The following is a 16,908-nucleotide window of genomic DNA, read 5'->3' on the forward strand; positions in this document are numbered from 1 at the left end:
CTTCCCGTTCTCCAATTCTCTTTTTATAATTGCGATCTCATGAAACAAGAATCGATAGATTCTGAGAAGGTGTGTCATAATTCTTTCTTGGTGACAACGCAGGTGCACATTCTTCAACAATTTAGTGTCATTTTTTAGAAAAACGAAGCGTATTACATCCGCTCTATTACCAAGAATGCTGTTGATCTCTTTTGCTCGTAATACCAGAATTTTAATGTTGAGACGATTTAAAGAGATGGCTACTGAAACGACGCAGATGGTTGCGGAAAAGTACATGGTTAACTCTGAGCAAATGCTTATTCACAATTTACTATTGACTTAGTTCAATTTCGGTTAATCTAACCGCACATTCAATATCAATGATGCATGAAGTATCTTCTCAGTATCGACTTTTGTCTCGATCTCCAACATCCCTGAAGAAGAGTCATCCAATCACAGCATGACCTTCGTCAGCCTCGCACACAAACGCAAGGGAATTACATTAAACAAAGTTCGCAATAAAAAGTCCCTTCAACAACACCGATTTCGAAGCTTCATTGCCGTACCATAAATATGGATTAACCATCAAGATATCGAATTATTATCGAGCCACAAAAGGCCATAAATTTTTTCACGAGGCACGAGCAATAAAAGTAAAATTATTGGGCAAGTTTTAACGATCGATTTGCAAATCTCGTACAATGGACGCGGCAGCGAGGTTAACGTTCGATCGTCTTCCTCGGCAGTGCCAGGACTTCCAGTTAGGATTCACGGACGCTTACATCTTTACGACAATGCCATTTCGTACAAGGCGTGTTGCGAGGCTGCTCGACGTGCATGTGCACACGCGAACACAAAGGTTGGCCTGGGTAGTGCACACGAAGCGTGAAGAACGTACCCTCTTCGCCGATTTGGTCCCTCCGTCGCCCTTGGGAGAACCGCGGGTATAAATCACGATCTCCACTGACGTGGCTGATTTGCCGGCTGCCGTGGGCAAACCTATATGAGTTCTGCATGGATCGGAGCATGTCAAGTGTTTAAACTACCTACGGGCTTGGATCCACTGAATACAACGCGACGCGGGATGAGAGAAAATGGTTGAAGCGGGTGTACAGTACGCTTCAAAAGAAATCTTCAAACCTGTTGATCAATTCTTGATCTTCTCTGATATTTCATTATCAATAACACCGCCATGGAATTGGGTTATGTATTTGGTTAAGTAATTAATATATTGTTATAGGATTAATGTTGTAAGATCATTAGATATATTGAAATAGCTAGGTCAAATATCTGTCAAAAATCATCTTCGGATCAGAACATATAAATGATAGTTCATAGAGTATGAATCTCCTATTACCTATTTATATTCAGTAAATAGCCCAATGTATTCCTTCATAAGACTTCTATAAAAATTGAAGTACTTTCCAAATGGGGTATTATATTTTTACACCTGAATAAACTCTACAGAGGATTCTACGTACAAATATAACAGTGTATCTTTGTCCATAAACCAGGAGATGGTTATCGATCTTCCTGTTCCACAAAATTAACCGTCCCTGTAAAATTAACTTACAGTTAACGATTCTCTTAACCATTGTAGCGATTTACCGTTTCGCCTTTCACCAATTCAAAATCGAAGGTAATAATTCTTTTTCGGAAGTTGCACAGACAGCCTAACTTACGGTGGAGGATCTTTCGAACAGGCTGTACAGCAAGCGTTCTCCGAATTCTGCTGTTTTACGTTCGGCTCGAAATCGAATTCAGCCAAGTCTGGATTCTTCTCCGTTTTCTGGGAAACGAGGTAGAACGGCTCTCGAACCGCCACTGCATGAAACCACGCCGTTATTTTAATGTCCCGTTCCAGGACCGAGCATTTCCTCGACTTGTTTCCCTTCGATACGCGTCCATCCGTTTGCTCATCGGTTTATAAGTGGACGTTTCCAATCACGTTCAGTCGACGAACGACCCGTACCAACCAGAAAATTGCGCTTCGCTTTCCACTCGACATCTACCCGCTCCTTCTTCCTTCTCGTCCTGTCTTAGCTGGCGTTCTGGTAATCGGATCGTTCACCAGCTACCATAAAATATAGCCGAGTTCGCAGCGTACGGAACCGTCGGCGTGCCGGAACAATAAACGTGCGCCATGTGTCGCCGCTCGGAACCGTAATGATGCCATTTTGCAGGAGATAAACGGCAGAGTTAAGAGAATAGCTTTGGTACCAGAGAATATCGCAGCGCCTCAGTTCCACGTCCTACATACTCATTATCTTTCTGATGCGAACGAAATTATACCGACGTTCCACGACTTTCGTTCCACGTCTCGTGTATCGCGTGAACGCGCTGGTATCAGCGATACGGGCAGATCATCTGCCCGCCGAACAGCTCACGGGCAACGGCCTCCTCGAGCATCCTGAGATCGATAATCCTTCTTCGCATTCCAAAGATTTCAAATATAGATACATGTTCGCGTCAACACTTGATTTGCCCAATTTGATCATTTTCAATTTTGGAAATTTGGTCATTTGATCATTTCAAAATTAAAAAATTAAAAATATACAAATATGAAAAGCTGTATATTTAGAAGTTTAGAGATTTGAAAACTCACCCATCGTTGTAGACAGCTTCGAGTTATGGCAATAGTTCGGAGAGTCTATTAATTATAACTGAAAGTTGTTACACAGTCGACTCCGAGTTAAATACAAAGTTTTGTACTTCTCCTGTACTCTTCACGCGTTAAATTAATAGCGACTGACTAGTTTTAAATTTCGAATGACAAGTTGTGATTATCAAACAAGGGTTTCACAAAGTTTGACCGTTCTCCCGCTTAATAATTGAGAAACTCCATTTGCTTGCTGTGCGAATTATGTTACAGAGATTAATTGATTATTTTATACACCTTCTGATTTGCCGAGATATTACTAGCTGGTTCTATTAACGTTCAAATTTGCTCGGAACACCACCTCGCAGGAATTATAAAACAAGTTAACCATAGCCTGAGGCGATCATATTACACTCGTACTATTCTCCGTATTATAATGAAGTTTAAAAATTCCTTAATTATAGACGTGTGTAATCATTTAATTGAGCACGTAGAAGAACTGAATAAATTGAATTACTGGGGTAACACTGACAAGGTATTTCAAATGAAGAAAGAATAATTTGCTAAATTGTTTTAGATCATCTCGAAGCAAAGTACTGTTCTTGTAACTATGTATTCTTCTTATACTGTTTGCGGCTTCCGGGTACACACCGTGTCTAATAGCAAAATATTCCCGACGTTTTGCTAGCATTATACTTAGCTTCATCAAGGGTCGAGGAATGCACTGATACTGGTACGTGAAAGCATCAAAGTTAAAGAATCTTTCAGATGATCAGTGATTGATGTAACAGATAACATGTCCAACATTGCATTTTTAATACCATACTGAAAACTTGTAATTGCAGTGTTGTACTCACAATGTTGTACTGATATGACATGGGCAATATTGCAGTATTTTACTTGCAATGGTATTCCATGATATGACATGGACAATGTTGTACTGATATCACATAGACAATATTGCAATATTGCATTTGTACCGATATTATAACATGGACAACGTGACTATACAGACAATATCACATCAACGATATCGCATTGAAAATATCCACTTGAGTTGACCATGACCATAAGCTCCTTCGTTCCTAAATAATTGAAATGTCTAAGACAAATGAAACACCCTGTACACCGTTCGCTTGAGGGGCCCTATGAGAAATCACATGCATCATGCAGCGTTATTTATTGAAAGCATTAACTGCGGACAGTATTAAACCATGTTCGGAACTTAACTAATTATCTTCGGGAGTCGATCAATTGTTCCTCCTACAACTTTCAGTGACCAAGAATTGTTGCAGAGAATCTGTATTAAAGTCGCTGTGGAAGCATGATGAACAAGACACGTCCATTGACCTCATCTTAACCATCGAGTCGGACATAACTTGTGCCTTTTTACTTTTCGATTTCGCGCTTTCACTTTTCGCCGTACTTTTACGTCTGGCCACCGCTTGCGTTCCATAACAACTTTTGCCGCATACACTCGCCACGAGATCCTCTCTCTTCGTCCCGAGACGAGAAATACATGATCTCGTTTATTATTAATCGCATCGCGGTATAAACAGACGGTGCCGAGAGAAACGTTTTCGAGCGGCACGCAATTCATATTCAAATTCGAGATTGTACGCCGCTACTGTGAGAAGACTAAGCTGAGTCCGAAGGTGTATTTATTAGTCGCCACTCCCGGTATCATGTATTTTAATGATTTAATTGAGCTCCGCCGGAGATTAACGACGACGAATGGGGATTTACGTTCTCGTTCTGGGATTTTGATAGGAGAGATTCAACTAATTGCTGCCAAGTTATTATGTTTTAATCATTTAATTGGCACGCTGGAAGAGATGATGCCATCCAGGTAACAGGGTGAAGGTTCTTTTGTCGGATATTTAATTATTTAATCCAAGAAACGGAAAATATTGACATATCGATAAACACCGAAATTATCCATCAATAGTAGCAAAATTTGAATGGAAAAGTTCTATATTTTTAAACACATTTTTTGTAAGTTAGAAAATTGGGAGTAGAACTATTCGAAGCACATTTCTAAGTTCCAACGTTTCGTAATAGTTTCCCAGACTTTCGACCGCTGTTCACATGTTAATTTCAATCAAACCTCATCTTTCTACGGTTTCAACAGAAAATATGAAGCAAGAGCACAACCAGCAACGATAAACGATCCCGCATTCGCGCAACGATTTATCAATAAGAGTACCTGTGTGTTAATCGCGAGCCTACGAATTTGCAATTATGCCAGAGATTAATTAAAACAGCGTTGCCAAAGGCTGTCGAAGGATCGACTCTCGTTCAACTCTATTCGCTACGCATCGTTTTAATTTCCCACTCGCTATTATTAAAGAAACTCTCCACCCTCGAGAAATTACATCGGTCCGAAGATTTATTAATTACACGGACAAACGTTCCTCGCCGGAGCTTAACGGTTCAATTAAAAACGGCAGTTTACTATGATCAAACCACTACATCAGCATCGATTTAATCGCAGTTAAGCTTCGCTGCTCTGTTTGCGTATTTTGCCGGGTTTCGATCTCTTTGTTCATGGTGTAACGTCGAAAAAAAAGAAAGGGGAAAAAAATGGCGATCGTTTCACGAAGATAGGCAACGCCATAAAGGGCCCGACGTAGAAACTCATCGGTATCCATCTGTTCAAACACCATAGCCATTATTGAATCTTATCGTTTATCTATTTCGACGCAGGTGGCGAACGTAATAAGCGTCGATGCTCTCCCGCGTTTCATATAATCGTAATAATTTAACACGATTCACTTTCGCCGCCCAACTGCGGCGTCCGCATGCATGCGGTTATTAAAGATGCGATATGTGAATCGTACTCTCGCGTATTCGCCGGTACGCGTGCGTTTCTATTGCTCCGTAATTTATACGACATCTGAGAAATACACTCGTTACCCAGGACTCGTTATCGTATTATTTTCTCAACGCGTGATCATCGACTATCCTAACTTGGGGATCCCTGTTGTTTAAGCTAGTCGTGCAAACACTCTTTATTACGTAATACCTTTAAAATTTTATCAAATATAAATGGTAATGGTATATTAGTGAAACTTCAAAGAAGTCACAATTAAACAAAAATAATTTTAAATCGCAATAATAGTATAGATAAAAACTGTAGATATACTTTAAGTACGAGCTATAGAGCGGCAATTTAAATTTTTGTGAAGGATTACAGTATTGTGGAAGAATATGAGTTTCCCATAGAAATGAAGATGATCTGTAGCCATTGTAATGGTAGTTGAATTTCATTGAATTCGAGCCTAATGTGTAATTTAATATCGATGGGGTTCTTTGTATGCGATCGAAACGATAATGGCAGAACCATGGAAGCCAGTAATTTAATCAAGATCGTGCAGCTTGATTAACCTGCGGATATCGTGGAGGACGATAGCTGCCTCGTGATTTACTTATACTAGGATTCAATGAATATTCATTCTGATTAGGCTATTTTTAGATGCGTTAGTAGACTGCAGATCAGTATGCAAACATGTTTCATAAAAACTTAATTCAATTTCCATGTTTTGCGAGATGTACAGAATTAGGGGTATTGGGATCTATGGATGGTGAGATTTGTGGATTTGGGACTCAGATATTTGGAGGTCTATATTTAGGGATTTGGGGGATGTGGAATTTGGGGGACGTGGGATTTGGGGGACGTGGGATTTGGGGGATGTGGGATTTGGGGGACGTGGGATTTGGGGGACGTGGGATTTGGGGGACGTGGGATTTGGGGAATGTGGGATTTGGGGGATGTGGGATTTAGAGGATGTGTGATTTGGAGAATGTGGGATTTGGGGAATGTGGGATTTGGGGGATGTGGGATTTGGGAGACGTGGGATTTGCGGAACGTGGGATTTGGGGGACGTGGAATTTGGGGAATGTGGGATTTGGGGGATGTGGGATTTGGGATCTTGGGATTTGGGGGATGTGGGATCTTGGGATCTTGGGATCTTGGGATCTTGGGATCTTGGGATCTTGGGATCTTGGGATCTTGGGATCTTGGGATCTTGGGATCTTGGGATATTGGGATCTTGGGATCTTGGGATCTTGGGATCTTGGGATCTTGGGATATTGGGATCTTGGGATCTTGGGATCTTGGGATCTTGGGATCTTGGGATCTTGGGATCTTGGGATCTTGGGATCTTGGGATCTTGGGATCTTGGGATCTTGGGATCTTGGGATCTTGGGATCTTGGGATTTTGGGATTTGTGATCTAGGGATTTGAAATCTAGAGATTCGGTACCTAGGAATTTGTGATCTAAGTTTTCATGTTTTAGACATTTGAGATCTAAGTATTCGTTAATCTAAGAATTCAGAAATCTCAGGATTCGGATCTAGAAATTTGATGATCTAAAAATATAAATATCTATAAATGTAAAGATGTATATATCTACTGATATAAAAATCTATTTAATGTACTTCCGCAAAAGCATACCTACCATCTTCGATTCGTAATGTTTGATCCGCGTTGCGTTAAACCGATCGGAAAGCGGTGCACATGTGAGCACGACACATCGATACACGTACACGAGCATCATTCTCATTAGCGACCCGTTAATTACTTCGAACATCGTGTGTATCGTGCTTTCACTCGGCGCATTAGAAGAAACGACGCATCTTTCCGAGCGCATTGTCTCGTGAACGGTTCACGGCATAATAGAACGGAATGCGGGAGTTCGCCTGCGAACGAGCCTCGTTTCAGGGCAGATCATCGCGAATCGCACACTTTCACATGTCTCGGCTTTTCTTTCGAATACAACGTTTCTACCATGCGTAAATTTAACGACGGCTACCGAAACAACGCTTTCACTTGCACGCTTTCGGGTTTCGATTTAAAAGTGGATTCAGAGACCATTCGTCGTTCGGACTGACAGCCGTCAAAATTAGATATTCGATAGACGATTCGTCATTTTTTGACGAATTTTGCTTTTGTTGATGCTTCTACGCGATTCGATCAATCAGTGCCATGAAAAGTGTCGGTAAATTTTTCAGCTTCAACATTTTCGAGTTTCTAAATTTTTGGGATAGAGAATTTTCTGATAGCTACAGTTTTAAGTCTTCGAATGACCAATTCTGAAATTTCCAAATTTTCAAAAGTCCATCACAAATTCTCAAATCCCTAAATTTCCGAACTCCTCCGTTTCTTAAAATATTTTTACTTTAAAATAATTAATATTAGAAAATCAATTAGTATTTCGGTTTTCCAGTACGAAATACGTTCCACATTCAAATAGATGTTTGCGTATTACATCTGGTCGTTAGCACGTAACGTCGTTGATACGCGCGATTCAATAGGAACATCGTTTCACGTCTACACCTAAATTACACGTCACTATTGAATCCGATCAGTCGTTTGTATGTACATACACTCGTAATCACACAGTAGTACAAATCCGGCCGGTCGATTCTTGTTCTCGATCTACTTTAAGTAGAACCTACCTGTTTCTGTGAATAAATAATCGTGCATCGAACTCATTGGTATTCACCTCGACTGATCGTACGCGGTATTAACTTCAATCGTTTAAAGGTCCATTTATATTGTTCGTCCGGACATATTGTGTTTGTACGACCTCAAGAAACACGGTTTAGCTCGGACAAATTTTCTTGGAAAGCTGTAATTAATATAAAAATATTTCGTTTGATAATATTTCTAAATTTAATATAACTCAGTGAATAATCGAGAAATGATACAGTAAATTGCAGGAAGTCATTAAAAGTTGTGACTGCTAAAGTCGTACATAATAGTCATTAACAACTAGGCACTTGCATTTACGTGTTCCACTCCGCAACTCTACTTTTCTACTACTCCACAACTATAATTCTATAACTGCGAAATTGTACATTCGTTGAAAAGTCCAAAATCTGTAGCACCATCATCCTTTTCAGCTTTCCTTTTCCCTTTCACAAATAGAAAAGCGAGCAAAATGTAACTAAATTGTGCCCGCTACCGTATTAATGCCTGTATATGGCATTAACGGTTCTGCACACAGGAACACAATGGAGATGATTGTTGAACGGCGAGAAAGCAAATTGAAGTTTCGCCAAGTCGTTTGGTCCGTTGGAAACTTACCGAGGGAGCTTCTTTCGCGGAAGTCGTTCTCGGATATATTTGCACCGTTCAACGTAACCGTTCCCCGTGCTTCCGTATAAACAGTCGAGTTTTTTTTTTAAACAATGCACGAGCCCGTTAAATTTCCAAGCTGCAAAGAGTACCGATCGCAAATTGCCCGCCTCGCGGAGAAACGGTGCTCGCCATTTCTGGCGAAAATGCCGCTGGCTAAAGGTTTCGGTGCTGGTTAAACGAAAAAGGACGAGACGAAATTAAGAGGAAAAAAAGGAGGAAGAAAATCGACGACACGAGCGGTTAGACGAAAGAACCCGAAGAAGGCAGCAGGGTCAATAACATACGTTTTGGCTTCTCCCTTTCTCTTCGTCCTTTTTCCAAGCCAGATAATTCGAGAGCCGGCTCGAGCCCTCTGGCCAAAGAATGCACTTTCTGCGTTGCATGTATCGCGTCCCTGGCTTGCATTGACAAACGCCTCGAGATCTCGGGGCCTGTAATAATCGATGAAAAAGAAAGCAACCAGTCCCATATCCTCCGTGATTGTTACATTAAAAACCGACGGGGTGCTTTGTTCGTAATTTTATCGTCCTAGGGTGCTACGTACCGACATCCCGTTCATGTACTTCTCATCTTTTTTTACAGTATGCTGAAATTGCAAATGTATTTTTTACGAGAATCCGGTAAACGCACACTCTTTCAAGACTATAAATTACGGTAATTAGCTGAGTCGGTGTGAGCAGGAAAAAAATTAAACTCTATACTTAGAATGAATGTGATAATAACAGTTTAACTGTAATAGTTGCGAGGTTGCTAATTTTAAGATCGCTTTATTTTTAATTTCTTATGCTTTTGATATCTGAAATGTTCAGGATAGGATGTGTTCACCACAAGTTTCCATATCTGAAAGTTACCATATTCTCAAATCCCTAGAAACCCAAATCTCCGAATGCATAATCGAATACTTCAGAAACGTAAAGAATGTTCTCTACACAAACACACTTTGGAAAGTTAGCATTTATTTATGAAAGACGCTCAAATTCTCGACGATTCAGTTCGATAGGAGGTTCGCTACGTTTTCTCAACTGTTCTTCTCATTATTGTTTTCACGCCATCGCTGGGAGTACAAGCGAAATTAAACAGTAAACAATGAGTTCATTAAGATCGCGTATCTCTTGCTCGGCTGACACACTCTGAAAATATTGAACGATTTAACGCGTTGGCTACCGCGATGAAAATGATCATGTGTGGCAAGATGACAGCTTATTAACGATGCGGTCAGTTGATTCTCAAACTTAAATTTATATTTAACTTATGCTTAACAAGGAACATAGATACAAGGAATATTGATGTCCACAGTAGAATATGATGTTTATGGTCAGACATACAATAATACATGCTAAAACCAAGAATACTTAATCTTTCAATTTCATCTCCTATAATGTATATCATTGACTTAGCATTAAGAGTTCTCAAAAGTTTCGTCCGCTCTTCCCATAAATAATTAATTCAGCCGAGTTCGCAACGCCGGTAACATGTGACCACCGTGGCGGTCAACGTGTTAACGTTGTCGAATTAGAATTGCAATGCAGAATGTAAATAAAATTCCGTGTAAGTTCAGATTTGGATAGGTCGATGGTCAGAGTGTTAAGGGACACAGGGAGCTTCTTCACAGGAATACAATGGAACATCGTACCTGAACGAAGACTCGAAGCACGTAAACAATTACTACAAGTTGTTTCGTGAAACTGGCTTCCTTAGGAAGGCCAGTAGTAATGTAAATACCTATAGTATATTACGGTTCGCGAGTGTGACACAGCAGCATTGTTCTAAGGAGACGTGACTTCCTCGTATTTTTCAATTACTCGCATCGCACCACGTGTTCCTCCGCACGTTTAGTATTTTTCAGGACTTTGCGTGCTATAAATTTCTTCGTCGACCTCCATCGGTGAGGAAGCAAAAAAGTCCTAGCTATTCGGAGTACCTTTACTCCTGCGAATAAGTGATGGCTCCTTGACTCTCTATCTTGTGCATTCGCTTCTAACATCTCCCAAAATACGTACACGTTCAATTAGGATAAAAATAATTACTATAGTGTTTGTAAGGAATAATGTTAGATAATATTTCTATGGTGGTTAATCTTTAGGACGATGATCGGACGTTTCCAATTTTTGTATATTTTGAATAAAAGTCAGTTCAAATGCATATGAATATTTGTGACTTCTATAAGAGGCATTTTATATCATTTTGATATATCATCATTTTTAAATGCAAACATAGGTACAATGAATAGTTACTTTCGTACAGGTCGAAGGCTAAGAATTGTTTGTATGAATATGATAACTAAAGGTTCATGTATCTACGTATGACTGTAAAGCAAAACTGTAAAAGGGATAAATAAAAATGAACAATCAACAATGTTCACATAGTCCATTTAGGAATATTTATCGATTACAACAAAATTGTTGCAAGACCAGTTAATACAAAGTGTACAAGTAAACTAATGCCCTGAAACAGTATCGTGAAGGAAAAAAGTTTGGGAACCACTGCACGAAGCGATCGTTGGCAAGTACGAACATTCTACAATTGCACGATCAGACATACACGGCCAGGCTCTTCTCAATCTTGCGTTTGAATAAAACCGATACGTCGGACAGAATACACTAGCGTAGCTACGATAAGTGCGCCAGCATATTTCATTGGTCTCCCAAAAATGCGAGCCGCTTCACGGCCGATACTATTCCGCCCTCGTTCCTGTGGTTCCCGTACTCGCCCATGGGTGTGTACTATCGGAATGCGTTGAAACATTGCGGCCACGAGGCGGTCGGATTAAATCTTGATACATTGCCGCTATCCACGCGTAAAATTCGCGCGCTCGCGAGTGCCCGTGTACCGTGACCAAACGTTAACAGACACGGCTCTTGGCGAAACACACACACATAGATGCACGTGCACACGCGCACGGTTGCAAGTTGGCTTACGATCGTCGAAAAATCCTGTGATTTATCGACGGCCCAAGTCTCTGATCGTCGATAGTGCACGCTCTATCGTAGCGAATTACTAAGTGGCCACTTGTCCGCCACGGTTCCTTGTACATGAATTATTCTATTCCGTGACCGACCGCGCGTCCAAGCCGGCTAATTGTCGCTTTCTCCGTCGACGAGCTAACTCGCTCGTTAGCGGCTGCGTCACATCGCTTCGTGTTGCTCGTGATCCGTTACGATTGGCGATCCAACTCTAGTGCTAGGAAAAAGCAGCCATTCTTATCTAAACCGGATACCACCACTGGCGGGAAAATTCAAACGTAATTGTACGAACGGGACTTTTTATAGCAAAATTGTAGAAGGAATTATTTTATATTTGACGGTTTGATACTCAACCAACATTAGGTTGAGCAGACGTGATATCATCCATTCAAAAAAGTTTAACTTTGACAAGATCAAATTTGACTCTATAGTATCTAAATTATCATCATACACTCCAATATATAAAATTTTGCATTCTAATATCGGTTCGATGAAATGAGAGATTAAATAGATGCAAAACAGATACCAAGTTCTTTTCCTCTCTCATTACTGCCTCCCTCATTTAATCTTCACGGCTACTTCCGTCTTTTTTCCAATTTAGATTAAATATGACGGCGACTAATTAAAATCGTGGGTACGGTTTATCGCTTCCTGAATGGTCACTACTTTCGAAACTCGTTCGTCCAACTCGATCGTCTTCTGCATCTCATGACCTGAAATTTCGCCAATCGAACGCGTCCAAGATGTTATCTAACCGCTTCGCTGGACCGCGTTAACTTTCGGTTTATGTAAGCGTCCGGTTCCATGACGTCATGCGTCGCGAGCTTTATTCTCCTGTGTCCTCTGTACTCGTCGGGGTACGTGGACAAGGGAACGATTGCGTCACATCTTCCAACTGGTATTCGTTGTGCAGCCTCTTCTTGCATTTGTCGCGATCAGCGATCGATCTCATCGATCATTTGATTATTCTATCTGCGCCAAAGTATATATCAAATTTGAAAATTAAGAAGTTTGAAGTTTCGATAATACCGTCACCTTTGCCTCTATGGCAACGATATCTGATCGACATATCAAATTATAGATAGCATACCGATACAATCAAGATTTCGATATCGATAACGCTCCAGCTATGTATCGGCCTCTCGAGCAGCATCATAATACACCTCTAGGTCTAGCAATCGTACGAGCAATGTTCGTTTTCTCGCTGGCCGAAAGGGATAACAGATTTCGTGCAACGTCGAACGTTGCGTGCCGGCCAGGCGATCGTGAATCATAGTGATTACGTATTTGCCGTGGCTCCGCTCGTAGTCTCGGAAATTAGAGAAGCCGAAGGATTATTGCGTTTCTTGCGATTCGCTCGAGACGTTCCGAGCCTCCGGAGACTGCGCAGACCTTTTGACTCGTTTCTTCGTACATTTCGTTCGCGGTGCTCGTTAATTGGAGCTACTGTATCGATTACGTAAAGTCTCGAGCCTTAAGCGTTTACTGCAGGCTATAATTAGTACATTCCTTTTCGAAGCGGTCACGAGTCGCGAAGAAGTAAGCCGCGGTTAGGTACGTGGCTAAACGGCTATGTAGAATGAACTTGATAGCATAGTACTGGGAAATTTTGTCCGTACACACGTTCAAGGTTCTGCGTATCTTTCGCGGCTTTCGCCATTAACTCTTTCTTCTCTGTCGAGGGTGATTATTGTCGTCCATTAACCGTTCCCTGCGTGGCAGAGGTGTCCGTAATCACTCGGTACTGATTACCTATTGATCATACAGAAATAAGGAGATAAGTGACGTTGCAGAACGATTTTCTTTTACAAGTTCAAGGATTAGCGCAATGATGTACTAAAATAGGTGTGTACGTCTAGTCTACAGAGTTTCTAAGGAAATTCAAGAAAAATATAAGATCCTAGAAAATGTAGAAATAGTATAAAAATTCTTTGAAAGTTCTAGATTGCTTGTGAATCTTGTAGGAAATCTAGGAATCTAGCGAAATCTTCGATAATGCGAAACAGAGAAAATCGCATACTTGCCATGCTATTTAGCAAGAAACTAACGAAGCTTGACTTATACCACTCCCTCACGATATTAATTGAAGGTTAAGCTTTCGACATGCGATGTTATACCAAATAGAGAACTGTATTAAATGACTTAATTATAAGGTGGTTTTTAGGAGTAGTTCCCATTTGGAAGTGTAACTCTTAACACGTCCATTGTGGCAGTGAAAATAAATGTGCGCAGTATGGCGCATTATCATAACATTTGCTAATGTCACGAGTGTTTAATTTTCCAATTCAGCTTTTCAATTTAACACTTCGTATCGTTAGCACAACGTCGTCATTCCTTCAGTTCTTATTTAATTATTCAAGTATGTTAAATTCGTTGATGTCTTGCCAGTCGACGTGTTAATTCCAATTACACGTCCAATGAAAGTGTTGAAAACCAAACGAGACGGATTAGCGAATGAAATAGCGCTACGAGAGAAGCGATGGACGACCGAGAAATACCTTGACGCTTGTCATTCGTCAGCGTCGAAAGGACAAAGGGAGTTGGTCCCAGTGTCCTGCGGATAATAGAATAGATGGCAAATGAGATACGAGATGAAATCTCCAAGACCGAAAAAGGAACAACTGACCAAACGTCTAGGACATGCGTATACCTTACCATGTCGTGTTCTCATAATCGATTAGCCCGTCTAGGCAAAGGAATCCTTTTCTGTAACCCAACACGCATTGGCGTAACTAGGAAGGGACCAGAATGGACTTCAATATCCCTAGAATCAAAGACTCTCTAATATGACGAAATATGCAATGATACAACGTTGTGATCTAACTCGCGGTGATCTAACAGGTGGTGACACATCACGTAACGACGTTCGTCAGTCACAATGGGTTCTCGATTTAAAACTTGCAGTTTGCAAAATTTTTATTATTTTTTCATTTGAATTTTTTTATTAACAAATGTTTGAGTTCACAAATTATGAAATTGTCAAATTATCAAATTTCTACATTTTACATTTGTAGATAACATTTGTATATTTCTGTGCCTAAATTATATTTCTATATTTTCACATTTTTACTGATGATGTTTCACTATCAGTAACTTAGTACTTTTGTGTAGATAATAACAGGCTTTGTCGAATATATTAAATAATTGCATTAAAAGGAAAAAGAACTTGACCTTTAAAGCTCCTCCTACGTGTCCATGTAGAAAGTTACTTTCACCAGATAAGCCTGAAATCCTGTAACTGTTATGTAATTTCATTCAAAATATTTAATATTTTCTTTGTCATAGTGTCCTTCAGTTTTCTTGCGGGCTCTGCCCATCAGTGACTCGTGTTGATCCCAGTTACGCCAATGCGACCACATTTGATCCTTCGTTGAACAGAGAGGATGCCGTCAACAGATAAAGAGGAAGGATGAAGCATAAAAAAAAGAGAGATAGAAATTCCACCAGAAGCATTTAGGACTTGTGGCCTTGCGAACGCCTACGTTCCAGTTCTCTGTCTCGTTTCCAAGAGAAGTCTCGTGTTCGTCGTAGCATCCTCTCGTCTCGGGCCGATTTTATTGTTGGCGTATCCGTTCGACGACGCTGCACGTACATGTATACCGTGCCCGTGCTGCGAAGTGGTCCAACTACATGAAATTGAAAGTTAAGCGTGGGTCGATGGCTACCGCCCAGACCGGTCCAACTTTACTCGCGACGTTAAGTTACTGGTTGGTCCGTGAAAATATCACCGACCTTTCGTTATGAGCCGACGTTCGACCACCAATGGTATGCGAAAACTTGAGCTTCTATCGTTTTGCTCGGTATCCAACGTTCGCGGATTCTTCTTCTGTCCGATCGTAATTAATTAAATAATTTATGACCACCAGACGCGCGAAGGTCGATGAGATCCCAGGATGCACGCTTTTAAAGGGCACGTCCGTAATTAAGCGCGTATAATTAAACTCCGACAATTAGTCGACTATCTTAATATTAATTAACGGATGGTCCATTTTTTACCTCCCTACTTCTGAACGCGATTCCCATGATTCAACTGTTGATACACCCGGTTGAATACACGAGCGTACGAACGTTGGAGAACGAAAGTGAAATCTCTTAAGATCTTCGCAATTGGTAATTGTCCGTGGACAATTGGGGTCAAAGTATTAACGTTTATTAAAGGGTACGATGGAAATTCACTTGCAATCGTTTAAATTGATTTGGGTAATGGAATTTCACTTAACCCTTCGTTTGCGGGGTTCGATCTCTAATAATTCAACTCATATATTATTCTCACATCGTCTAAATCCACTTTCGAAAGTGGCCATTTTTCGAGACCCAACTTACTGTAGCGTACTATTTTTTGGAAATTTTCATACCTCGAAGTATCGCAAAGTATCAAAGCATCGACGTTCCAAAATATCAAAGTATCAAAGTATCAAAGTACCAAAGTGTCAATGTTACAAAATAACATTACAAAATCCTAAAATTTCCAAATTTTCAAATCCGAATATATCAAAGTCTAAAATTCCCACAGTCCTAAAAGTTCCAAAATTTGAGAAAGCTTTCAAGTTCCAGAATCCCAAACTTTAAAACTCCAAAATACCAAAACTCAAAATAGAATTTGGATGTTTGATTTCAGTAGATGCGTGATAGATCTACATTACAATTGACGCAGTCACCGTAACATATGTTTACAGACGGTGTAGAATTCAATCTGGTTCTTGTTTGATCGTAGGTCACGGGCCAATTATTGGACACGGAATTTCAACCAACGGTTACAGCGACATGCAAGGCCGGTCACATGACGATACGGGTGAATCTCAATCAGAGTTTCGTGGGAGCTGTTCATGCCAGAGATTTTCGAACGCCGCAATGCATGGTGCCCGGAAATGGATCTACACACGCGACGCTCGCCATTAATCTACTTGCGCCCAAAGGGTCTCCGGATTACTGTGGTGTCTTCATAAACAATGTAAGAACATTTCTAGACCTTTTAATTAAAATTCCTGCACGAAGAACCACACTAAATACAGTATTCTACGTTTTCATATTATAACACGAATACAATTTAGCGTTGGTCGTAAACTCGTTAGTAGTGTTAGTATGAATCTTTCATTCAACAGTGTTAGTTCAACATATGACAATGTCACATGAATGCAGCTTCGATTCGTAACTTTCCACGTCATCCTTTTTCCTTGCTGCTGTGTCACGTACCGGTTGCAATTTGGAAATTGCTACCTATG

General features: G+C 40.5%; 1 protein-coding gene across 2 annotated transcripts in view; it reads left to right on the plus strand.

The window, feature by feature from the left end:
• The window catches only part of LOC100883430 (uncharacterized), a 30,009-nt gene that overhangs the window by 8,008 nt on the left and 5,093 nt on the right, over positions 1–16,908 (plus strand). The window contains exons 1-2 of one of the 2 annotated variants that reach the window (XM_012280715.2): positions 15,203–15,451; positions 16,401–16,637. In XM_012280715.2, the coding sequence (XP_012136105.1) occupies positions 15,449–15,451; positions 16,401–16,637 (240 nt within the window). In that variant the 5' untranslated portion in view covers positions 15,203–15,448. Of the gene's footprint in view, positions 1–15,202; positions 15,452–16,400; positions 16,638–16,908 lie in introns of those variants that run through there. The other variant, XM_003701269.3, reaches the window with a different exon arrangement.

The sequence above is a fragment of the Megachile rotundata genome, chromosome 1 (genome assembly GCF_050947335.1).
Source record: "Megachile rotundata isolate GNS110a chromosome 1, iyMegRotu1, whole genome shotgun sequence".
NCBI classification, from domain to species: Eukaryota; Metazoa; Arthropoda; class Insecta; order Hymenoptera; family Megachilidae; genus Megachile; species Megachile rotundata.